The following is a 26,292-nucleotide window of genomic DNA, read 5'->3' on the forward strand; positions in this document are numbered from 1 at the left end:
GAAGACCCGGGTTCGATTCCTCGGTACCACATACATAGAAAAAAGCCAGAAGTGGTACTGAGGCTCAAGTGGTAGAGCTCTAGCCTTGAGGAAAGCCCAAGGACAGTGCTCAGGCCCTGAGCTCAAGCTCAGAACTGACAAAAAATAAAAAAAAATAAAAGCTACCGAATCAGGCCAGGAATATGGCCTACTGGTAGAGTGCCTGCCTAACATGCACAAAGACTCAGGTTCGATTCCTCGGTACCACATACAAAGAAAAAGCCAGAAGTGGTGCTGTGGCTCAAGTGGCAAAGCGTCAGCCTTGAGGAAGCCAAAGGACAGTGCTCAGGCCCTGAGTTCAAGCCCCAGGACTGGCTACCGAGTCAGCCTGAGAACGTGAGAGGACTTGTTTTCCAAACTGCACACATGGTACTAAAGGCCTTGTCTTACTCCCCCACCCCCAGCCAGAAGGCTTCATTTGATCTGATCAGGAACCACTCAGGGATGAAGATAAGCCAGGCCAGGAGCCCAGGCCCATCATGGCACTCACGGAGACCATCCTGCCCTCGGAGGGCATGAAGGCAGGTCGGTTGCTGAGGCGCAGCTTGGTCTGCAGCGTGTTGAAGTTGATCTCCAGCTGACATTTCTCCTGCACCTTGGGCGGCTTGTGCAGGCGCCGGTAGTCACGGAAGTCCTCCAGCTTCTGCTGCATGGCGTGCATGGTGTTCTCTGGCATGCGGTTTTCTAGCCACGGGATGGTGCGGCGGATCCACTCCAACAGCTAGGGTGGGATCGGCAGCAAGGCAGAGGGGAGAGGGTGTCTGAAGAGGGAGTGTGCAAGGGTGACCTCCACCCCCCGCCACAAGCCCTTCCTGCATAGGGTTTCCTGACGGCACTCTTCCTACCTGCTACTACCCAAGGGCAGCTCTAGGCAACTGCTACCAGGCTCCAAGGAGCTCCTGCAGAGAGGCTCCGCCCTATGATGCCTAGCTCCTAGGGTATGTAAAGCCACAAGCTCCATGATAACTTAGCTACCAGAGTATGTCAACTCAGCCCAGAGCCATCACTGAGCCTCCCTACCCTGCCAGAGGCAGAACCGCAGAGCCATCGGTTGCTCCATCAAGAGGCAGATGCTCTGAGCAGCAGCCTCGGTCCTCCTAGCTGGCCTCACTTTCCTCATGGGAATAGTTGTTCTCTAGAAAGGTAGGTGCCTGGCTCAAAAGGGTACAGGTTGGCTTTTGGAACAGAGCTACCTGGAGCCCAGGGCAGGGAAGTGCCCCGATTGTTTGCCTGCAGCAAAGGCGAATCAACAGAACATGCAACACCTACATGGTGCCAGACCTGTTCTGTGAATTAACTTCCCATTAATCACAGGAATCTTACGGGGTTTAGGTATGATGATCTTACCTGTCAGGTCATGTGACTTGCTGCCATGACCTGGCAGGAACATAAGCCTGAGTACCAGGCTCTATCTGTGCAGTACAAGAGGATGGATTCTTTTTTTTTTTTTTTTTTGCCAGTCCTGGGCCTTGAACTCAGGGCCTCAGGACTGTCCTTGGGCTTTCTCAAGGCCAGCACTCTACCACTTGAGCCACAGAACCATTTCTGGCTTTTTTCTATGTATGTGGTACTGAGGAAGCGACCTGGGTCTTTGTGCATGCTAGGCAATCACTCTATCACTAGGCTAAACTTCTGGCCCAAGGATGGATTCTTTTAGGTAAGAAGTAAATGGAGTCATAGCCCAAACAAAGCCAATGGCAGAACAGCAAACCTAGTCCTGCCACTGGCATGTCTGGCTACGACACCAGCCTAAGCCGTAACCCACACCAGTTCCACACTAGACACAGCCCTGTTCCAATTTAAGCAAAACTCAGCAGCTAAAATAATAACAAAAGCTAGAGAAGTGAAGGAAGCTTTGAACAAGAACTCAGGGACAGCCCAGGCCCTATTTCTAGGAGAGACAGAGCAGAACCTAAGCTGCCCTACATTAAATGGAGCGGGAGTGTTAACTACACCTAGCCATAATTCTGTCCCCAGGAGGGGTTTGGAAATACTGCCTGAAGTTTTTGTCTCAGGATGGGGTGCAGGGTCTTGCTGGAACCAGGCAAGAAAATCCCAGGGGTACTCACATCACTGGCCAGCTTCTCATAGTCTTCCATAAGCTGTTCGTTCTCCTGGTTGACAGCCAATACCTTGCAGATGCGATTGGCTGCGGTCTCCGCCTGGCAACAAGACAGAGACAGTCACAATCCTGTGTAGCCCAGCAGCAGGGGCACCTGAACACACCTGTGCTGACCGAGCCCCTCCCGTACCCTGCAGCAATCGTGGTTAGAAGGAGCTCCCAGGCTCTGAAGCCACATCTCTCCTCCCTCTCCTCATCAACTTCTTTGCCGGCCCCTGGCTGGGTCTCATGGGCCAGAAGAGTCTCTCACTAAAGCCCTAGCCTGGGTCCCTAGAGAAGAAAGGCCTTGACTTTCCAACACGCCTGCCATGGACAAATGAATCCAATAACTGATTGCCATGAAAATGCTCTGTTCAGGTGAAGAAGAAAGGAAACCCATGGCCATCCTGGAAGTCCTAGAATTTCAATGCTCAGGACCTCAGGCTGGATTGGTAGTAATCTTTCAAGCTGTGGGAATTCAAATCTGGGAGTCTATTGGAGCCTCTCAAGCTACCTGCAGAATTATTCTGTGCCCCTAGCTCAAAGCCTACAGCCTATAGAGAAAACAAGGGACAGCATAGTATAATAGGGACAAGACTTAAGGATCACTGTCTCATGGGCAACATGCCCAGGAAGCTCAGCATCCCCTGGGCATCACCACTGAGATAGCCAAGCTCGCACTGGGTATCAAATGCTGGACAAGCAAAGGCCAAAGACAGACAGCCCCAGAAGTGAGAGAAGAAGACTTGAAGGAATGCAACCAAATTAACAAATGCCTGCAGAGCCAAGAGGCACTGCCTTCCCTGAGTGGGCAGAGCCTAAGTGGACTAACACTCACTCTCAAATCCACCTCGCTGTGAAGGTCAGCTGGGTCTTTACTCTGACCCTGTGCCAATAGGAAGTAAATATGCACCCCTCTGAGACCACAGGGTAGAAAAGACACAATCTAGAATATACAGACTGACAACCTGCAGGTGATAAAGGATATCTGGTTCAGGAGAGGAAAACAACATCTTGGTGAACAAGACAAAACGGATTTCAACCACAGCAAGACCAACTCAGGTCGAGAAAGAGAAAGAACTTTCTGAGAACTAGAAGGGATGACTAAGTAGATTTAAATGTGTTCCCCCCCCCCCCAAGAACTTTTCAAAGAAGATGCACGCCTACCAAATCACATGCTTTGTGGGTGATGGTTTTGGGGGCAGAATGAGATCATCCTAAAGATCCCTTTAACTGCAAAGTCAAGAAGATGGTAACTTACAGAGGGCATCCAAGCACGCTGGGCCTCCTAGAAACCGAGGAGGTGGATTAGAATGTCAAGTTCCAGGTCTCTCTCTCAAGACACAGAGGCAATGGGCTGGGAGTTTGGCCTAGTGGTAAAGTGCTTGTCTAGCATGCATGAAGACCCAGGTTCAATTCCTCAGTCCCACAAACATAGAAAAAAAGCCAGAAGTGGTACTGTGGCTCAAGTGGTAGAGCTCTGGCCTTGAGAAAACCCAAGGACAGTGCTCATGCCCTGACCTGAAGCCCAGGACTGGTTAAAAAAAAAAAAAAAACAGAGGCAAGGAACACATCCCCAGCCCCCAACAAAGCTTCACCTAGGAGATGCCCCAGCCTCCTGACTTGCATACAAAACTCTTGATGGACTGTCACTCTTGAGAGTCATGGAGTAACCATGATGAAACCACATTCCTCTCCCCAGATAGAAACTGGCATCATGAGACCAAACAGGTATACCCCAAGAGGCTGACAACCTGCCAGAGGTCTCTAAAATTACTTCCATAGGCCCATGGAAAGAAAATGTGTTCTCTACCCCTTCCTCTAGGGGGGTGTTGGTAAGTTGGTTTCTACTGAGATGTCATTTATGTGCGAAGAGGGCATACCACCGACCCTCACCACCAGCATGCTTACAAGCAGCAAAGACCTATGGGTCATCTTTATCATAGGTAGGAAGTAGTACCTGCTGCTGCGATTTTACTGTTATTATTATTATTATTATTATTATTATTATTGTACTAGTCTTCAGATGCTTGAACTCAGAGTCTGAGTGCTGTCCCTGAGCATTTTTGATCTACCACTTGAGCCATCCCTCCACCTCTGGCTTTTATGTGGTAAATTGGAGATCAGAGTTTCAACTGGCATCAAACTGTGATCCCAAGATCTCTTGGCCTCCTGAGTAACTAGAATTACAGGTGTGAGCCTCCAGCACTCTGCAGGCCACTGTGAGTTTTATGGGTAGACCTCATCTTGACCTCATTCTGGCTTCATCCTAAAACCCTGGGCCATAAACTTTGACATGTGCATGGATTCAAACTGGTAAACAGGTGGGTCCTGTGGGCTTAAGAACCTCCCTCTGACTTCCCACTGAGACCATTGGCTGAAGTCTTGAGGTTTCCTGTGAGATACCTGCTCATTTCCACGTCCACATCTCTGTTTGCCTCTCCTGGGTTGGCCTCAGCAGGCCACAAAGACTTAAAACTCATTCAATATAACCCACAGATCAGCTACTAGGAATAGTGGGTCACTATGAGCACTTTTTAAATAAAGGATCTGCTGCAAATGCCCCTCTAGGCTAGAGTGCCTCAGGGAGCAGCAGGTAACTCACTAAGAGGCAGATCTGCCACTTAAGAGACAAATAAGGGGCAGAGTCCCTGGAACTCTGACCCTCCAATATGCTTCCTTCCATAGGGTACACCCCTTCCCTCAAGGAAGCCCGCTGGGGGAGATGGGTAAATTGTTTTCTATGTGGACACTTTTAGAAGAGAGGCCTAGTAACCCCCCAACCTCAGCCTAAGTGGTGAGACAAGTCAGCTCAGGGAGAACCAACTTAACCAACTTAGATACCCCCACTAGAGGGAAGGGGACAGACCAAGAATGGGTACCACCTCACTCCAGGAAGCCCAAGTCTTTGGCTTTCTAGCTTTCTCCTCCCTCCCATAACTGTGAGAATGCTAGACCCTGTGGGAGAATGAGGAGCTAGCACTTAGAACGGCAAGTCCAGATGCGACCTCAGAAAAGCCATGGTTCAGAAGCTGGGGTGAGACTTATCATGGGAGGAAAGATGAATTCCTGAGAGAAAGGCAGAACTACGAAGAACCTCAGAAGAAAAACCAGGCAAGCCCCGACCCCAGCCCTGCTTCTTTCCAAAAGAGGTAGGCCACGCTGTTACCTAAGAAAAGCCAGTTGCCCAGGGGCCTTTCTGATGTGGACAGAAGTGGCATGAGATCATGTGCCTGAAACATAGCTGAGAAAATACTTTAGAAACAGCCAAGATTCTTTATTTCCAAGTGTAAAAGGAAATGACTATGAGAAATGTGAGTTTAATGTTTCATGGTTTGCATTTCCATGTGACTTTGTGACCTACTTTTCAACTGCATTACACAACTGAACATACAGTTTTTGTTTCTGAAGTTATGGTTTATTATCCCTGGAGGACTTATTCCATTATTCCAGCACCAGATCACTTAGAATAGGTATGATATTAAAGAGGGCTGGCATACATTAAGGTGACATCAAACATCCAAATGTGTCCAGGTAAGGTATTGTGGCTCTACCAATACACAGCCCACAGATTCACATGAATGCCATAAGGATCGCACTGCTGACGTTTTTAGCCAAAAATGTTCTAAAACTGCCAAGAATTTCCTTCCTCCCACCACCTCTGGCTGCCTGATCTCTCCTTTTGTCTCCAGCTGGCAACGAAACCCAGAGTCCCAGCTGCCACGGGCCCAGATTGGCCCCAGGTTGGCCCATAAGACAAAGAAGAACTGCTAGGGAGATCCACGGAATCCTTTCTAGCTGTGCCTCAGTTTCTCCAAGCCTCCCTGCAATGCAGCAGCCTGGCAACAATGACTTGCTCTTGCGTCCCAGGCTTCATCTCTCACACCTTGGTCTCTTGTGATTTCCACATGTGGCTCCCTTGTTGAGATACCCACTGTTTATCCCTCTCTGAGCCTTTCCCATGAGGGCTCTCCTCTGCCTCAGTACCCCCAGAGCTCAAGACCACAGCCCAGTAAAAAGCCCTTTGGTGGTGTGCTCGGCCTCAGTGGAGCAGTTCTGTTCATATCTGCCGCCTCTGTTCAAATCTGGTACCTCTCTGGGGCTCTTCTTGGTGAATCCTGAATTCCCAGGGCAGCAGCAGGCTGCTCCCTTACAAGCATCACAGTCAGTAGACAGAGTAAGTGACCAGTGGTCACTGCATGGGTATGCGCAGCCCCATTGAACCCCAAAGTGGGTAGAGACACCCATAGCAGAGTTCAGTCAAGCCTTTTCAGAAGCTGTTCCCAAGAGATCAGGAATTTCAAAGCACAAGGCACAGGAACAAAACTATTGCTCTCTCTTCATTCTATTTCCCTATGGGGAAGATGGGGAAAGGGTGAGTGAGAGAGAATGAGACACAAAGGCAGCCCTGTAACACAGAAGAGGACAGTCCACCAGTAAATGTGTGCCCCTGGTGCATTCATGGGCATGTGTGCTGTGTGCACATGTGGCTGCGTGTGCCAGCTGCAGCCTAGCCGGTGCCAAACAGAGAAGGGCACGGAGGGAGGAGGGCTGTGACTGAGTTTTGGAAGACTTCTCCCATCCGTGGCTACCCTGGAGATGGTCAAGACAAGAAGAAACAAGAAGAGAATGGGGCAGAAGGGATCCTCCCTGGCTCTTGCCCAGCCTGCTCACTCTAAAGCAGCCACCTCAGATGGCTGGGTGGCTCTAGAGAAGGTTCTTGACCCAGGACCCAAAGGGCTAGAGAGAAACTCCTCACCCACCCACCAATATCCCTGTCATACCCAGCCCATGATTCTGTCCTGAGATGCAGACACAAGCATGAAATGGTTACAGCAAGGATGAGTAAGAGGGAAGAGGGCGAGGTGGAGGGGAGGGTAAGGGGATATGGGAGGGAGAGAAGGCTACCACACTCACCCCTACACCACCATCGCCACAACCCCCCACACACCCTACACATGCATGTACTTCCCCAATATACTCAACACACCCCTTCTGAGCAATGTCGTCAGCCAGGACAGAACCCCTGAAGAAAAGGGGGACAAAGAGGAGGGAGGAGAGTCAGACAGAGAAGGAAAGCCATAGCAAAGCCCGCCTGGCTAGAGCTGTGGGCAAGTACATTCTGGGTTGGGAGCCCTCCCAGGGCAAGCACACATGCTGCTCAGATCCTGGGTGGGGGCTGGGGTCAGAGGAAGCCAGTGAGAGAGCAGTGGAAGTGGAGGCAGACAAAGCAGGCCAGGGAGGGCTAAAAGGGGCTGGGCAGCTGGCGGCCTAACACTTGTGAGGAGCTGCTTCCAGGTTAGGTTTATCTCCTGCTACAATCAGTGGCCAGAGTTTGGGGTGCCTTTCCAGCAAGGAATGGTGCTACATCTGGCTCATCTGGGGTCTCTGTTATTTATTTATTTTTTTTTTAAGATACCTCTTCTTTAAGGAACTTCATCTGGGTAAAAAAAAATACCATTGCTCTGTGTGTGTGGTTGTGCCAGTACTGAGGCTTGAACTCAGAACCTGGGCACTGTCCCTACACTTTTGTGCTCAAGGCTAGCACCCTACCACTTCATCCACAGCTCCATTTTAGGCCTTTTGGTGGTTAACTGGAAATGAGAGTCTCACGGACTTTCCTGCCAGGGCTCGCTCTGAATTGTGATCCTGAAATCCTGATCACAGGCTTGTAGGTATGAGCCACCAGCACTAGCAATATATAAATATATATATTTTCTTTGCTACCTGCCGGGCAATTGGAGTAGTATTTGAACCTCCATTGAACCACTGAACTCTGGTACACATAGCACTCTTACACAGTGTGCAACCTGTATAATAGTCCATAGCTGCGCCGGCTGAGAAGTGTCAGGCGGGGATCTGGCCCAGACACCAGGGAGGAGGTAGTAAGAGACAGAGGGGAAGGGGCCTGGGTATTTATAAAGGGAAGAGCCAGAAGCAAAGCCAAAAGTCGTGCAGCTTGAGACATGGGCTCCTGTGCAGGGCGCTGGGAAAAGGCTGGGACCACAGCACCCTTCCTGTCTTGGGATCTGCTATGCCTAATGCATAAGGGTGGAGGCACAGGAGGCCAGTCGGAGGCTGGGCTTTTCTGGCATCTTCAAGTGTCCTGGCCAGTGCTCAGAGAGCACCCCCTGCAGAGGTAGAAGGCCCTTGCCATTCTTCCTTGCACCCAGGGCCTGGAACTGGAGTGCCCAGGGAGGATGGAAGAGATGGGCCAGAGTGTGGCAATGAGAGTGGGAGAGGCCAAGGGTGAGCTCACCTTCTGCGCACCGAGAAGGCGCGGCAGTGACATGAAACATGAGGTCACATGGCCTCCCCTCCGGCCTTAGCGGGCCTACATATCTGCACAGAGAAGGAGAAGAGGTTGAGAGGAGAAAAGTAGCAGCACAGCACAAACCCGAACAGCTGCAATGATGGGATGGACACAGAGAGGTGAGACAGACAGCAGAGAAGGGAAGGAGCAGAGAGGGGATGGCATGTAGGGAGAGGGAGATAGATAAGGGAGTCAGTCAGGTGGGGTGGGCCAAGGGTAGGGTGAGCTTCCCATCATGCACTTCAAGATGATCAACCAAGACACCGTGGACGGTCACTCGGACGCCATGCAGAGCACAGGATGTTCTGTGGTCAGGTGACACTGTGCTTTTTCTTCAGTTCTGGCTAGGAGTAGACTCTAGAGGATGGACATCTGCTGCCTGAGCTAAGCTTGGTAGTGAAAACGTCCCGGTCTTTGAGGTATGCAGTGTAAATAGGGTCCGTGTACAGTTTAGAACCTGGACAATGGGACTGTTAACCTCAGGCCTCCCCGAGCAAACCTGGACTAGAACTCACAGCTGCCCACCCCTCTCTCTCAGGGACCTTCCCCCACCGCCGGGCTCCTGCCGGCTTATGTCCTGGAACACCAGTGGTGCAGTGACCACATGGCCACTCCATGTGATACAGGAGGTTTATCATGCCTTGGAACAAATGGGAAAGTGAAGAGCGGGGACAATGCTCAAAACTGTCTCCCGGGGAAGCCAAGTGAAAGCTCATCACTTCCACGGAGGTGGGGCGGGTGGGTTGCAGCCCACAGGCTCTCAAGGCCCTCACACCCAGGACCGGGCTGCTCTGACTCCCGGCCCTCACCACCTAACCCAGTCAGCTGGCCCCAGAGGGGAGCTCACCTTCAATCAATACCAGGAGAGGAAGATGAGAGAGACAGTAGAAGTGAGGCCTGAGAAAAGGGGGCCACGCAAGAACACTCCAGAACCAGGGTTAATTCTACCCATAAAAACAGATCGTCCAGATGCCTGCAAGGGGGCAAGGTGAGTGGTAGGAGGGGCAGGAGGGCATGGCTAGGGTCCCACATGAGGTGTGCTGGGCCCGGAAGGAGCAGGGGCCCCAGGTACCTTCTGTGCTCCAGAGAAGGCGTGGTAGAAACTGGACACATAGGTCATGATGGCTTTCTCATCTGGCCGGGCGGTTCCCACAATGTCTGCCAAGAAATATCTGTGGTTAAAGCCAGCAATACCACCCGGTACTTCCCATGATCCAGATGAAAAGAGGCAGCTAGCCAGCTTGCTAACAGGAACACAGGATGTAGGGGACACAGGAGAATAAGGGATGTTCTTCGGGGCGGCAGGCCCGCTTCTGACCCACATTCAGTGGCAGAAGTGAAAGCATCAGAGAGAGAAGGAAGACACAAAAGCTACTGGCCTAATGCCACAAGGGGGCCTTGTTTGTCTCCTGCTTAAAATAAAACGAACTTGACCAAGTACTAGTGGCTGATGCCTGTAATCCTTGGGCCTCAAAAGGCTGAGATCTAAGGATCTCAGTTCAAAGCCAGCCCAGGCAGGAAAGCCTACTTGAGTTATGGCTCAAGTGATAAAGCATCAGCTAAGGGACAACACCCAGGCCCTGAGTGCTGCCACAAAGGCCTCAGTACTGGCCCATCCATGTGTGCGCGTGCGCACACACACACACACACACACACACACACACACACACACACACATGCACACGCGTGCACACACATACACGCACTTCTTTTTTAAAAGAAATACTTTTTAGGTCAAGAGGGAGATTTGATTATCAATTAGAAGACAGGTAGATGTGGAAACTGATTTCAAGATATACATATTTTTTGTTTTTATTTTTTGTCCATGATGAGGCTTGAATTCAGGGCCTGGACACTATCCCTGAGCTTCTTTGCTCAAGGCTAGCACTCTACCATTTTGAACTACAGCACCACTTTCTAGTTTTCTTAGTTAATTGGACTAAGAGCCTTACAAGCCTTACAGACTTTTCTGCCCCAGCTAGCTTTGAACCTTGAGCCTCAGATCTCAGCCTCCTGAGCAGGTGGATTACAGGCCTGAGCCACTGGCACCCAGCTTCAAATGGGGTTTAGCAGGCAGATCAGGCCCTTTCCCTTTTTGCCTTAGGCCATTGAGCTAGAGACACAAAAGGAGAGTGCTTTACCTTCAGCGTCCAGCATCTTGGGGATATCCAGGTACTTCTCTGCCACATCAAAGGCTGTATTCAGGTTTGTGAGTGGATCATCCTAGAGGGAGAAGGACAGAAAGCTATGATAAACAGCAAAACGGACTAGGAGTTTGGCCTAGTGGTAAGAGTGCTTGCCTAGCAAGCACGAAGACCTGGGTTGGATTCTTCGGTACCAAATACATAGAAAAAAGCTGGAAGTAATGCTGTGGCTCAAGTGGTAGAGCTCTAGTCTTGAGAAAGCCCAAGGATAGTGCCCAGGCCCTGAGTTCAAGCCCCAGGACTGGCTCTACTCCCCTCCCCCCAAAAAAGAGCAAAACACCCCAGCTGGTAGTCACTGAAACTGGGTGGAGGAGCTGACAGAGAACAGAGGAACAGTGGCCTGCCACTAGGATTGCATGCTGGGAGCAGGACAACCATCTGCCCTGCCTTCTGATTTCAGTTCTGCCACCAGCCAGTGGGACTCAGTTTCCCCATCTGTAATTCAAAAGTTGAGTCGGAAGCTCTTAGTCAGGAGCTGGAGTAGGAGCTCTGTTCCATGAAGTTTCTGAGCTCCTTCAAGTAGCCACTGCCTTGTGACTACCTGTGCCTCTGCTGCCTCCTTGGAAATGGTGAAGATGCGGGGGTGGGGGATGGGGAGATTCCTGTACATCAGGATGTAAAGTAAACTCAGGTAAGGATATAATATGCTGCAGCTGCTGTGGAGACCATTATGACAAGGCCTCAAAAACCTAAGCATGGACCAGGCACAGGACTTCAAGCCTGCAGTCACTCACAAGGCCAAGGTCAGGAGAATCACAATTTGAGAGCCGTGAGGCCTGGGTGCTCTCCCTTAGCTTTTGTTTGCTCAAGGCTAGTATTCTACCACTTGAGCCACAGCTCTACTTCCAGCTTTTGGAGAGACTGCAGACTCCCCTACCGCCAGCTGGCTTGGAACTGTGATCTCCTGATCTCAGCCCCCTAGGCTGCACAGATTACAGGTATAAACGACCAGCGCGCCCAGCCAGCAAACAAGTTTTGACAATTCAGAACTCAAGTTTTCCTGTGTGTTCAATACAAAGTAACTAGAGGAATGAATGCAAAAAATTTGTGATGTTTTCGGGAGGAAACTGCTCAAAATAGAGCAAGGTGAGGTCCTTCTGGGACACTGACAGTAGCTATATATATATATATATATATATATATATATATATATATATATATATATATAGAAAGAGAGAGAGAGAAGAGAGAGAGAGAGAGAGAGAGAGAGAGAGAGAGAGAGAGAGAGAGAGATGTGAATAGATATATATAGATGTATGTCACCCAGCAGTGAAGGTCATGACCATCAAGGGCCTGGCACACAGAGGTGACAGTGCAGGCTCCAAGCTTTCCCTGTCCACCCAACAGCCAGGGCCAGAAGGTGGAAAAGCCCAGTGGGAGGCTCCCGATCTCAAGCACCAGTCGACTCTGGGAAGTTTGCCCAGTTCTCTGCCTCCAAGTCTGTGTAGAGACTGGGCTGTGCATCATGGATGGTGCTGAGCTGAAGAGAAGGGGTAAACATCAAACAGGCAAAATGAACAGAGAGGAACAGAGGGTGAGGGTAGGGGGCACTGGTAGGGTACCAGACACTCCTGGACTCTCATCTCCCACAGGGCTGCAACTTCTGCAGCCTCCAGAATGGGCGAGTGACTTCAGAGGCTCAGCCAGCACAGGTGCCCTTTCTATAAGGGTGGGAACTGCAGTGCAGATAGGTATAGATACAGCTGCCAGCCCAGAGCAGCAGCTCAATAGGAAGAAGGCACATAATGCTGCTTTCCACAGTGCTGCCTGGAGGATTTGCTTGGGCCACGAAACTCCCAGGATGTCATGGCTTCTCAATCTAGTTTTTTCCCCTGCTTTGTGAAACGGCTAAGCTATAGTGGGCTGGGATAGTGGGCTGAGATTTCCCCTCTCCTTAGAGTAGCCTGAAGAAGGCTAGGTCTTGATGTCCAATTAGACTGAGCCACACACAGAGCCAGGACACCAGCTCCTCTCCTTCCGTACAAACTATTGTAGGTGAGCAGAGGTCCCAGCTCCAGGCTTCAGGTAGCTTGAGCATGGGGATCTGTTCTTGCTTAACTACATACTCAAAAGTGGAGGGGTGTTCAACATGGGTAACAAGAGGTCCTTCCCAAGACACAGACAGACAGGCAGGGCCTGCATGGAGCACAGTATCTTCCAGGTATCAAAGGCCAGTGCAGCCGGGCACAGTGGCTCACGCCTGTAATCCTAGCTACTCAGGAGGCTGAGATCTGAGGATCAAGGTTTAAAGCTAGCCCAGCCACAAAAGGACCAGAGACTTATCTCTAATTAACCTCAAGAAAATGGGAAGTGGGGCTTGACTGAAGGGTTGGGCGGTAGCCTTGAGCTGAAGAGCTCACGGACAGTGCCCAGGCCAGGTTCAACCTCATGACCCACAAAAAACAAAAGGTGCAGAAATCCAAGACCCCTCATTCCTAGAAGTCCCCTTGCCACAAGATCTGATCTTGAACAGGTGACATTCCGATTTCATTCCAGGTCACCAAAGGGGTGGGGGGGGGGGTTGGGAGAGCTGGGATGCCCTTCCCATGAGTGGCCACGCATTGGTCTCCCCACCCAGGTGGATGTGGACAGGCAAGAACTGCTACAAGCCTCCTCCTCCCCACCCCCCATTACACATCTGCTCAAGAAAATCACCCAGCAGAGTCAGGCCAAAGGCACAAATGAAGTTAGCACGACCGTGTACACCTGCAGCCCCGCTCCTCAGCAGCTGTGCTGATAATCCCTTGAGCCCGAGACCAAAGACCAGTGAGGGCTGAGTAGCCAGGAGCATCACAGGAGCACAACCACAACCCAGCAACTCAAACTTATGGCTGTGATACCCTGCCTAAAATGGCAGCACAGCAGGGAAGGGACAAGACTGGAATGAATGTCTCCTAGGAGACACAATGTTAGAAATCATGTGGATAAAATCTCCACCACATAAAGCCAGGAATAACAGAAGTAAGAAGTACCACACAGCCTGTCGTCACACTAAGAACACTGTTGTCACAGCTCTGGCAGTCGTAGTTATCGGGTGGTGTATGTACAGGGTACCATGTTATGCGTGTGGGGTAAAGAGGCAGCCTTCACAGGGAAGGTGTTTTTCTTATCACTTCGAGTTAGGGCTCTGTGTGGCTAGGCCTTCCCATACAGACTGTCTTCCCACAGTCTGAACCACCCACCAGAGACCAGAGGGGCAGGGGCTGGAGGCCCACATACCTTTCGCAGCTTCCCATAGTCAATCAGTTCTGGCCGGTGTCGGTGAATCAAGGCACAGAAGCCAAGGCCATCTTTCCAGCTACCAGAGAAGAGGGAGAAAGAACAGGGCACACCAGTGAGAGAGACCCACGGGGGCGAGACAAGGCAGCCCAGCACCAACCAAGGGCACAGTGGCAAGCTGAGGCCTCTCATATCCCACAGAGATTCCCTACTTTCATGGAGCAGGATTTAGAAGACAGAATGGAAAGGGATATGTCTGCCTGCCACACTCGTAGGCACTGAGGTCAAGCCTTGGATGGGCTTGGTAAGTTGACGTGAACTGGGAACATCCATCTTTCTCCATACCAAGCTTATGGCCCCGGTCTTGCTAGGGGTTTCTTTGTACCTTCTCCTCGGAGCTCCTCCCAGTACCATAAACATCCAGGCAGTGGAGGAGTCCAAGATATTGTGGGGATAGTGAGGGGCCCCAAAGGCACAGCAACACCTCTTTCCCCCAGAGGTCACTTCCTTTCTGTTCTGGAATGGAGCCCATCCAGCCAAGGGCCTGGGAGGTGCTCACTGTTTCTCTGACCGCACTCACCTGATGTGGAAGTTCTGTATGTTGACGTTTTTGTAAGGGGCCGTCTTCCTCTGACACCACAGGAGCAGCCCTTCCTTGGCCGAAGTCTCTGTGGGAAAGGGATTGGGTACAGGTCGATGGGCTGACCCAGGGAAAGGGAGGGTGGGGGCTCACAGAGGGCCCCACCGTGATGTCTGGAGTCCAGCCCTCCCACTAGGGAGGGAAGAAGCCCAGGATATTTTCTCTGGCTGCTTGGTAGTTTCACACTGAAAACCAGAGACAGCAACTGCTTTTTAGACATTCGGAGCCTCTTCCAGGCTCCTTTCCATTCAAAGAAGTGGTAGCAAATAAATAAACGTATATATAATATGCCAGGTAACAATATGATATTTATTTGAAATAGGAAAGGGAAGGGGGGAAAATAAGATGATTGGGAGGGGGTGGGGGAAAGGATATGGGGACAAAAACATAAGAAGGGGTATCAATGTAATACACTTACTATTTGGCAAATATAATTGTAACCCCACTGTGATACATTACAACAACAACAAAAAAAGAAGTGGTAGCAAGACAAGATAGGTTAGCAATCTCTTCCAATTGGTGGCTCTGGGGAGGCCCCTGGACAGTCTTGAAAATCTATACATCTACAAGCCTCAGGACAATATTACACAGCCTAGGAAGAGCAAACAGCACAAGAGGAAGAGCATGATTATTCTGACCCAGGTTTCTATGTGTATTTAAATAACCAAGGGCAGCCTGTATTTACTGACTGGATCAGTGCTGGTGCCCTGTGTTTCTGTGTGTATGCAGCAATCAGGTATCAGATGACTCAAGACTCAGGAAGCTCCCAGCATCCAAAGGCGGCAAAAACTGTACTGCCCTCTGTGGCCATGTCTGTGAATTGCAGGTTATGGTACCAGTGAAGTGGAAGTGGGTTCGTGGTTGATCTCATTTATTTTTACAAAGTGGACTTTGGAATGTTAAGTTCATGGCTGATCTCATTTATTTTCACAGAGTAGACTTTAAAATGTTAAAAAATACTTACAAAGATTATAGTATTTCAGGCAGGAGCACACAAAAATGGTCACCGCTAGTGTGCCGCTATTTAGTTCAAGCTCCTCTCCAGCCATATCAGTGATTTTAAAAAAAGGACCATTAGAGTGAACAAGAATTCTACCAAAAAAATAAAAAGCAAAGGAACTATTTGAAAAATGGATTTATATCCACTATCACTAACAAGCAGCACATCTACAATTTGTATAACAAAACAATATACATTGTTTACATCAAGATATTTCTTTGGACAAGACTATTTGAGATTTCTATGTCACTAAAATGAACCAAACAACACATAGGTCCTGAGTTCAAACCCCATGACTGACAAAAAAACAAATAAAAATACCCCCCTCTCTCTATATATATTATTATTTTTTTTTCCAGTCTCAGGGCCTGAACTCAGGGCCTGAGCAATGTTCTTGGGCTTTCTCAAGGCTAGAGCTCTACCACTTGAGCCACAGCACCATTTCTGGCTTTTTTCTATGCATATGGTACTGAGGAATCGAACCTGTGCATGCTAGGCAAGCATTCTACCACTAGGCCAAACTCCTAGCCAACCAAAAATATTTTAAAATGCAATTTCCATTTTATATTTTTAAATTTTGTTCTTACATATGTGTTTATCATGTACACAATACACACTATCATAAAATATATACATGCATATCAAGCATTTGCCTCAAGAACTGCTGGAGTCCTTGAAAGCTAGTGTACACAAAGACCACTGTTTCCATCACCGTGGCCCCTGTAGACCCACAGGGTAGTCACTAGAGGGTGCTGTAGGAGCAAAGTGGTAGACTTGGAGCCAGCTCAGGGTTCCTGCTCTCTATTTTCTTTTTCTCACCAAGAGCATGGTGGGGTTTCCAATAAACTTCCCAGAGTGGGTAGTTTCCCTAGAGTCATAACACATCTGTAGGTTGTTTACTGGATGATGTGAATGTTTACTGCTATAAACCTCCCCCTTGAGGCTATTTTCCCTGTACCCTTTAAGTTCGGACCCAACACAAACAAAAGAAAAAGCTCCATTAAAATAAATTAATAAATAAAAACAACAACAAAAAACCTAACTCAGGGCCAGGAGTTTGGCCTAGTGGTAGAGTGCTCCTAGCATGGGTTCAATTCCTGCGTACCACATACATAGAAAATGCCGGAAGTGGTGCTGTGGCTCAAGTGGTAGAGCTCTAGCCTTGAGAAAGTCTAAGGATATGAAGTGCTCAGGGACAATGCCTAGGCTCAGGGGTATGGTGGTAGCCTTGAGCTGAAGAGCTCAGGAACAGTGTGTCCAGACCTAGTTCAAGCCCCATGACCCACAAAAAAAAAAAAAAAGAAAGAAAGCCCAAGGACAGAGCCAGGCCTTGAGTTCAAGCCCCAAGATTGGCAAAAAAAGAAAGGGAAAAAAAAAGCAAGCTCAGGGCCAGGAGCATGGCCTAGTGGTAGAGTGCTTGCCTAATATGCAAGAAGCCCTAGGTTCGATTCCTTAGTACTACATATACAGAAAAAGCTGGAAGTGGTTCTGTGGCTCAAGAAGTAGCATGTTAGCCTTGAGAAATCCCAAGGACAGAGCTCAGGCCCTGAGATCAAGTCCAATACTGGCACACACACCCCTTTCTGTACACCAGAAAAAAAAGCCTAAGTTCAGAAATGACCTATGATCCAGTGTTGTTGCTTCAGGTGAAGGAGTTCCCCTGGCCGAGCCTAGAGAAGAAGTATGGAAAAGACCAGGGAAAGTTAACAAGCTTGGGAAGGAATAGAAGAAAGCAGAAACCTACCTTCCACAGAGATGTCCTGAATGGCAAAACGAAGGATGATGGTCCAGATCATACCCAGGGTCATTTTCACGTTCCCATCCACAATTTCTACAAAAGGAACAGCAGGCTATGTGAGTGAAGATGAATTACAGGAGGACAGAATTCCCCAGAATTCCCTCCTCTGTCCACGTACACCTAGGACTCCAAACCTACAGAGTTCCATCCCACTTGTACAGGGAATAGGCTTTTATTTTTGTTTATTTTTGTGCTGAGGATGTAACTCAGGACCTTGAACATACTAAGTACACACTTACCTTTGAGCTATCCTATTCTCAATCCCTAAGAGGAAGTGTTTAAGTCAGTGCCATTAGCCAACAGATAGATGCTAGAGGAGAAGTCTTTCTGGCACTGCAGAGAACAGGTGCCTTAAGCTCTTGTCTGTCGTCTGGTGACACAGTATAGAAGGGCTGGATCTTTAAGCCACCCCAGATATTTGGGCAACGCCATGACCGGTGTCCTAGACAATCACTATCCTCGGAATAGCCTTACACACAGAGAGCCACAAACTTGACAGTTCTATAGAATGCATGTTGAAATCAGTCTATTCATTGCTGAATGACAGTGAGTTAGTTTCAGTGTGGTTCGAACAACTCAATTGATGGCCAAAAAAGATGTAACATGTAAAATGACTTTGAAATTCATTTTCACATAGAAAAATATGTATTTAATTTCTCTTTTTTTAAAATTTTTTATTGTCAGGGTAATGTATAGAGGGGTTACAGTTACATTCTCCAGATAGTAGGTACATTACTTCTCACACATTGATGTGTATTTAGTTTCTATTTCATGCAAAAAATATTAATTTCCATGTGCACAAAAGTGTGTTTGGGTAAATTTGTGTTTGTCTTTGTACTTTTTGTAGTAAATTACTAAGAAAAAAAACGCATTTTGAAAGGTCCATGGAGTCACCAATCACCTCCCTTGGGCCATTAGTAAGATGCTAAATTAGAATTTTATTTTTTTAATTATACATCAACTTCTTCACTCAGAGCTTTAACTCAGTGCCTGGGCACTTTCTTTTGCTCAAGGCCAGCAAATGAACCCAGGGCTTCATGCATGCTAGGCAAGAACTCTACCACTAAGCCATATTCTCAGCCCCTCATTTCTGTTTCTCTCCTCCCTGCCTCAGCTCCCCCATCCTGGGGCTTGAACTCAGGACCTGAGAACTATCCTTCGGCTTTCCCAAGGCCAGAGCTCTACCACTTGAGCTATAGCCCCACTTCCAGCTTTCTGTACGTATGTGGTATGGAACCTGAGTCTTCGCACTCTAACACTAGACCAAACTCCTGGCCCTCAGTTCTGTTAAGGAGTCTAAAACACAGAGCTCTTTATGGTCTTGATGGTTGGACAGTGAGATTTCTGAGCAGATCAGAGAAAGCTGACCTGTTACCAGGTGCCCTCAGTTGAGAGTAAGAAACCAAGGAACATCTTATTTCCCCCCTTTTAGGGGAGATCCAGGAGAACTGTGAGAGGGGTCATTTCCCATGTCCACGAGGGTCTGTACCCACACATCCTTAACCACAGTGATTCCCGTGTGGAAAGCATTGCTCTAGGATTGTGGCCCCTTCCTCAAAAGCTAGGGCAGAATTGCACCCAGCTCTATAGCCAACAAGTTTCAAGGCATAGAGCTACTCCTGGCAAGCAGCAGCTCCACTGAGTCTGCATGTGGGTGTCGGGCAAAGGAGAACAGATAGGGATAGAGTGCTTCCTGTTAACATAGCCCAGGCACCAGAGGGGAGGGAACCACCCCACACCGGAAGGCTTGGGTTAGAAAGATAGACAGCCACATCCAGTATTCAACTATTTTCAGTCAAGTATAGTGATTCACATCTGTAATTCCATTTATGTAGGAGGCAGAGGTAGAAGGATCACGGTCTGAGGCTGGCCCCAGTGGAAAAAGTGCAAGACTCTACCTGAAAAGCAAACTAAAAGGCAAAGGGCTGAGAGTGTGGCTCAAGTTGCAAAGTATCTGCCCAGTAAGCATGAGATCTTGAGTTCAATACCCAGAACTCCACACACCATCTCCCCAAATCAATTCATAAAGTGATGACACTTTTATCTACAGCTTCCAATGGTTTGTTATCTGTAATACTTAAAAGAGCTTAAAGTGATAAGAAAAAGTCTTAAGTTCTCAGTAGACACAAATAGGCATATCACAAAAGGTGAAATATAAATAACCAATTCATAAGCACGTTCAGTCTCACTTGAAATCAAAGAAATGAGATTATTTTTCCAGAGATTAAGTTCACAAAGTTAAACAAAAACCAACACACAGCTCAGTACTTGTAGGACTTACAGCGAGAAATATAAATTAGGTTTTTTCTTTTCTGGTGCAGGCCCAGGTGCTTGAATTCAGGGGCTGGGCACTATCCCTGAGCTTTTAGGCCAGACTAGAACTCTACCACTTTGAGCCATGGCTCTACTTCTGGCTTTTTGGTGGTTAACTGGAGAGAAGAGTCTCATGGACTTTCTCGCCCAGGCTGTGTGCATTCTGTCCCCTTCTAGAATGTCCACTCCGCAAGGTCAGGACTTATTCCTGGTTTGTATCCCAGCTTAGCACCCAGTGTGGTACCTGGCACTGAGGACACCTTCTGCCAGCACTTGTTGAACAGGAAAGTAAATCAAAGAAAAATAAATCGGTCCTAGCAGGCACTAATGCAACAGCTGCATGTTCAGAGACCCCCAGAAACCCAGCAGGCTGAGAGCAAGGGCCAGGTGTGGGGCAGAGCATGGATACACTTGAGCAGAATGCACTCAGATAACACTGCAGGCATGAGTCTTTAATGACAGAAAAAAGTCTTGACGATGACATTTTATAGACAGCATTTCAACTCTAAGAAGATCTCTTAAAAAAGAAAGAAAGAGAAAGAGAAAGAGAGAGAGAGAGAGAGAGAGAGAGAGAGAGAGAGAGAGAGAGAGAGAGAGAGAGAGAGAGAGAGAGAGAGAAGGAAGGAAGGAAGGAAGGAAGGAAGGAAGGAAGGAAGGAAAGAAAGAAAGAAAGAAAGAAAGAAAGAAAGAAAGAAAGATTAGAAGTTGGGCACGGTGGCTGAGGCTGAAATTTGAGGATCATGGTTTAAAGACAGCCCAGGCACTGAAGTCCATGAGACTCTTATCTAGAAAACCAGAAGTGGTGCTGTGGCTCAAGAGGTAGGGCGGTAGCCTTGAGCTGAAGGGCTTAGGGACAACGCCTAGGCCCATAGTTCAAGTCCCACAATTGACACACACACACACACACAAAAGAGAAAGGTTAGAGAATGGGGTAACTGCAGCTCAGTCTTTCTAATGGGACTATAGCACTGGCTCCCCTCTGCATCACTCCTTGGTGAAGGCTAAACACCTCACGTTTCCTGTGGCCAAGGAAGCTCAGGGACTGAGATCTCCCCACTCCAAAAGCTTCTTTTGGGGGTGGTGGGGAGGAGGGTCCTAGTTACTCTTCTATCTTCCTTCTCCAGAGAGACCCCTCCCCACCCCGCTGTGATTTCTGCTTCCTAAGATATAAAAAAGAAGCAGTGTCAGTACAGGAAAGAGAAGCACCAAGAGCAAACAGATGAAGTGCTTTCCATTAAGAGACCCCAGCATACCTGACTCACATCCCACCCTGGAGGAGGGAGGGAGCCCTCCTGAAGGGATCCCCTCCCACAACAGAGATGTTTTCTAAAGATCGCTATGTTTACAGCACAAATGCCCCCTCACAGGCAGCTCTCTGTCAGGGGACTGCCTGGAAGGTTGGGCCCACACAGATGGTTCTAAAGATCACAACTAAGCCACAGTGAAATTACAAGGTCTGCCACAGGTATGAGAACAAAACCTCTGCCATGCATCGTGTAGAGGAGCTGCACTTCCCCCACTCCAAGGATGCTGTCATCTGCCCAGGTTCTGAGTAGAATGGACGATGGAGAGGTCACATGATGGAAACAGGAACTCCGGCAACCACCACTTCCTACACCTCTGCATGGGCTACCGCACCCATTCTCCGCTCCCATCCACATGCTAAATGACTGACACTACCTCTAGGCTCTTGGTACCCAGACACCATGCTTTCCCTGCTTACAGATCTTCGAAAGTTCTCTTGGGTTCCCTCTCCTGGTTAAATCCTAGCCATCTATCACTCAAGCTTCTAAGCCTCCAAATCAAAACTTTCTAGAACCAATTATCACAGGAGAAATCTCAGGCATGCATCAATCTCCAGTTGTTTGTTAAGTGCCCTGGCTTCAACCTCACCTTCCGGGAACATGAGTTCTACTCCCTAAGGCTCAAGATGTTGTCTAGCTGGTCTGGAAGGTTTCCCTTTAAGCCTGGCTCTGTCCTGTAGGACCATCCAGAGTCCACCATCACATCACATGATAATTCTTCTAATGCTAGAGGAGGAAAACACAGTTCCTAGGGTGGGGGTGAGGGAGCTGGTCCCCATTCATGGCCTTCGGCAGCCCCAGATATAACTCCACCAGGACCACAGGCAACATGGCCTGTCCCAATGGCAGAAGAACTCATTCCAGTGATCCAACCTACTGTCTTGTCTTTTTTTTTTTTTTCATTTGAGCCATAGCTCCACTTCTGCCTTCCTTGGTGATGGTGGTGGTTGTTTTGTTTTTAGTTTAATAGCCTCCTGGACTTTCCTGCCCAAGCTGGCTTCAAACCATGATCCTCAGATCTCAGCCTCTTGAGTAGCTAGGATTACAAGTATAAGTGCCCAGTGTCTGGTTACCAGCCTTGTGTCTTTTACTTGGTGTCTGCTCCAAACTCCCTAAACCTGTAGAGCAGCCATCTCAGCCAGATACTTGTGGGATAGATTTTCCATCATTAGGAAGCTGGACACACTGGCTCCCAGAGAAGAAAAGAAACATGTTACTTTAGGTCTCAGAAAGGAGGACCAGGAAAAAACAGTAGATTAGAACACAAGACTCAGTGCTGAAGCCCAACATTCAGTGTCCAACATGGTAGAGACAGTGACCAGTGCTCCCCCCAGGCACATCGGCATCTGCTACTCAGAGAGTAAGGTACAGGCCTAACCTGCACCCACTATGAGGTGAATTAGGTTGGGGCTTCCATGAGAGGCAGCAAAGACCAGCAGTGTGGAAAGAAGTTCAGCCTTACAGCCTGAACGTGGGCATTAGGGATAGCTCTGACTGATGAAGAGGAGTCTGGCAATACACTGGGCTCTGGTGGCTCACACCTGCAATCCTAGCTACTCAGGAAGCTGAGATTTAAAGATCTCAGCATATGCAGAAAAATTCATGATACTCTTATCTCCAATTAATCACCTGGAAGTAGAGCTGTGGCTCAAGTGGTAGAGTGCTAGCCCTGAGCAAAGAAGCTCAGGAGCTATGCTCAGGTCCCGAGTTCAAGCCCCAGGATGGACAAAATAAAGAAATAAAAGGATTTATCTTTATTTTAGTTGTCCATTTTGTCCTTCCCACAATTCTGGATTCCCGACTTCTTTGGAAAAGCTGGACAATACTATAGCACTGGACCAGCTCTTCTCAGATAGCAGGGCATAGCTACCTCTACCGTGTGCCTGTCCCCTCTACAGGATGACCCTCCTTCAGCTCTCCCAAGTCCCCACCCACTTGACACACCTCGCCTCCTACTGCCCAGGTGTGCATCTGAATTGGCACCAGATCCCAGTGGTATTTTCCTTGGCTTCTCCTGCCTAAAAATGCCTGCCAAGTCTTTATTCCTCTCAAACAGAACACATTATCCTTTTCCTCTTAAGAAGCAGAGAATGTTTTCTCAGTCACAAAGTAGAGGACTGCGCCATGTGCAAGAAGTTTGAGGCCACAGCCTGCAAGCTATGTGGCCTCTGCCCCCAAAGAAGCGCACCACTATGAGGCGGGGAGAGGACACAGCCCATGGTCTCCCCAGGCACTAGTGTCAGCCAATGTATTTTATAAGGAAAGGCTTTCAGCTTTGAGAGCAGATGGTCTCTACAGCACCTGCAGAACTCAGCCACCAGGATAGAGAAGCAGCCTCAGATGATATGTAAATGACTGGGCGTGGCCAAGTTCCAATTCTTACAAAAAGCAATGTGAGCCAGACTCCTGTAGTTGGCAGACTTTTTGATTCCAGTTTCTCAATGTAAGGATTGGCATCAGCTGCGCACGTGTTAGGCAGGAGAGGCCCTAAACATCATCCCAGATGATTCCAGGTCTGCTGCTGCAGACCTCTGTATGGCCTAAGGATAGACTGCTCTGGAGTCACTCAGGACTATATTTCAGTGCATTCTGGCTTGACCACTTAAGGAACAGATGTAATCTCTGATTAAGGGAGAGTACTGGCTAGAGGACCATGCCCCATATTCCCCACAGTGAGCAGGGAAGCATTCAGTACTCAGTGCTCTATTGTGAATGAATGAATGAATGAATGAATGGAAGTGTGCCACTGGCATTGCACAGTGGGCACCCTATAAATACAGGCTAAATCTGCAGCTCACATTAATAAAGATTATGGACTCTCCAAACACACCACAATATATGCCAATCCTCATTAATGAAGATTGTACATACTACTTTCATTATTTTGTGGGGGGGGGTGTGCATGCACATGTGCGTGCATATATGCTTATAGTGGGGTATGAACTTAGGACCTTACACTCTCACTTGGCTTTTTCACTCAAGGCTGGCATTTGTACCACTTGAGCCACAGCTCCACTTCTGGCTTTTTTTTTTTTTTTTTTTTTTTTGCCAGTTCTGGGCATTCTTGAGCTCAGGGCCTGAACACTGTCCTTACGCTTTTTCAAGGCTAGAGCTCTACCTCTTGAGCTACAGCATCACTTCTGGCTTTTTCTATGTGATACAAAGGAATCAAACCCTGGTCTTAGTGTACGCTAGGCAGGCACTTTACCAGCAGGCCAAACTCCTGGCCCATTTCCAGTTTTTTATTATTACTTAGAATCAACAAGGCCATAGACTTTTCTGTGCAGGCTGGCTTTTGAATTGTGATCCTCAGATGTCAGTTTCATGAGTAGCTACGATTACAGGCAAGAGCCACCAGTGTCTGGCTCCTTCTTTCCATTGTTAAGAGCATGCTCACCCTAGGTTTGAGAATCAGTTTTAAGGCCAGACAAGGTTAGTAAGATCCCCATAGAGATACCAACAAGGTAGGCAGAGTGGTGCATGTGTGTAATCCTAGCTACCCAGGAGATGGAGATAGGAGAATGGGGGTCTGATGCCAGCTCAGGTAAGAAGGTTAAGACCCTCTCTGAAAGGCCTGGGGATGTGATCAAGTAGTATCAGGGTGTGATGGAGTAGTAGAACACCGTAATTTAAACCCTAGTTATTCACTGTGAGAACAGCAGTTTCCCAGGGTTTGTGGAGCAGGTGCAGAGAGGGGAAGATCAGCTTCCAACCAGCCCCAGAATGCTCCCCTACCGGTAGAAAAGGAGCCCTCCTGAGGGTAAACTCTGTAGTGTGAGGGACTAGAAGGGAAGAAAACGCTGTTACGGCAAGAACGGTACATAGTTGACGGGACAGAGATGTGCAGACAAGGAGTGAGGGTAGGAAGGGCTCTTATGGACACCAGGACAACGGGGACAGCAGAAGGCCTTGCTCACCTTCGGCTCCGATGGACACCAGCTTGACTCCTTTGCTGGCGATGAAATCCAGGGCCTTGTTGACATTGGAGATCTTGTGTACCCGCATCTTGCCTCTTTCTGGCTTGGCCAAGCGCTCACCTGATCCGATCAAAAGGAAGAAAAGGAAGGTGAGACACACCATTCTGAGGCTGGGCCACTCTCGCTACACCTTACCCAAGGCGCACCTTCGAAGTGTGTGCATGCCTGCCACTCAGCTGCTAGAGAATGTCACCCTGCAAGGAAAGCGAGAGAGGCAGTGTCCATCTCACCCCCTCTTGTCCTCGGATCACATCCGAACCTGCATACAAGTTCACTCAGTGCTTGTGCGTTTATCATAATTTTTGAAGTAGTTGTACAAAGGGGATCAGTTTATGCATCTTGATCACTATCATCCCTTCCACTATGCTCCCCCATCTCTCCCAACCCCACCCATCGGTCTCGATGCTTATCTATGAAGCCCCTAATGTAAGTCAGGGTAGGGAATGTGAGAGCAAATGAAACCCTTTCTTGTCTTCATGTAATTAAAAGTCCTGTGGGAGAGACTGGCCTTACATAAGGACACACATAAGCTGATGCATACAATGAACACATACCAAGAAGGACTAATGAGATTCCTCATTAGGAGGGAGAGGGAGGGAGAAAGGGAGGAAGAAAAGGAGGGAAAGGGGGAAGGGGAGAGGAAAGGAAGAAGAGATGGGAAGGAGGGAAGAAAGGAGGAAAAGAAGAAAGGGAGAAAAGAGGGAAGGAGGAAGGAGAGAAGAGAGGAAAGAGGGAGGGAGAACATGAGAGGGAGCGAAAAATAAAAGGAAAGAGAGACATGGATGGAAGGAAATCCTATCTGAAAGCACATTTCTTGGCCCAAGAGTTTGGCCTGGTAGAGTGCTTGCCTAGCATGCATGAAAACCCAGGTTTGATTCCTTAGTACCACATACATAGAAAAAGCCAGAAGAGGTGCTGTGGCTCAAGTGGTAGAGCTCTAGCCTTGAGAAAGCCTAAGGACAGTGGCCAGGCCCTGAGTTCAAGCCCTGGGACTGGCACACACAAAAAAGTGCATTTCTTTAGAACAGTGTCATACAATCCTTTGGGCCCTCTACTAGAAAAGTAAAATCAAGTCTCAAGAATGCCTTTTGTATAGTACAGTATCCGCTAGTATTATAGATGTAGGACAGGACTAAATCGTAATTCTGTGAGTGTGAAATACCTTTTACCTGCTCTTGACAATACGTAGTAGTGGCTGTGCTTTATCAGAGCTGTTTTTAATGATGTTACTCAGGAATATTTTCTGTCCAGATGATGATTGAGAAGCTAACACACAAAAAAATGGTGCCAAGTACCACAACAGTAACAGAACTTGTCCTTTTTCTGGGATTTTGTATTTAATTTTTCTCTTTTTAAATTTTTCTCTTTTTTATGGAGTGTGCTG

The 26,292-nt window shown here is 48.4% G+C and overlaps 1 protein-coding gene across 4 annotated transcripts in view; it reads right to left on the bottom strand.

Moving 5' to 3' along the window:
* Positions 1 to 26,292, bottom strand: part of Actn1 (actinin alpha 1) — a 95,476-nt gene that overhangs the window by 13,448 nt on the left and 55,736 nt on the right. For all 4 annotated transcript variants that reach the window (XM_090344346.1, XM_090344349.1, XM_090344348.1 and 1 more), the window contains exons 3-10: positions 24,849 to 24,968; positions 17,261 to 17,347; positions 14,457 to 14,544; positions 13,877 to 13,955; positions 10,595 to 10,676; positions 9,526 to 9,611; positions 2,109 to 2,201; positions 530 to 760 (exon numbers count right to left, since the gene is read on the bottom strand). In XM_090344346.1, the coding sequence (XP_090200472.1) occupies positions 530 to 760; positions 2,109 to 2,201; positions 9,526 to 9,611; positions 10,595 to 10,676; positions 13,877 to 13,955; positions 14,457 to 14,544; positions 17,261 to 17,347; positions 24,849 to 24,968 (866 nt within the window). The remainder of the gene's footprint in view (positions 1 to 529; positions 761 to 2,108; positions 2,202 to 9,525; positions 9,612 to 10,594; positions 10,677 to 13,876; positions 13,956 to 14,456; positions 14,545 to 17,260; positions 17,348 to 24,848; positions 24,969 to 26,292) is intronic.

This window comes from Megascapheus bottae, chromosome 14, assembly GCF_031878675.1.
Source record: "Megascapheus bottae isolate mThoBot1 chromosome 14, mThoBot2.hap1, whole genome shotgun sequence".
In the NCBI taxonomy this organism is placed as follows: domain Eukaryota; kingdom Metazoa; phylum Chordata; class Mammalia; order Rodentia; family Geomyidae; genus Megascapheus; species Megascapheus bottae.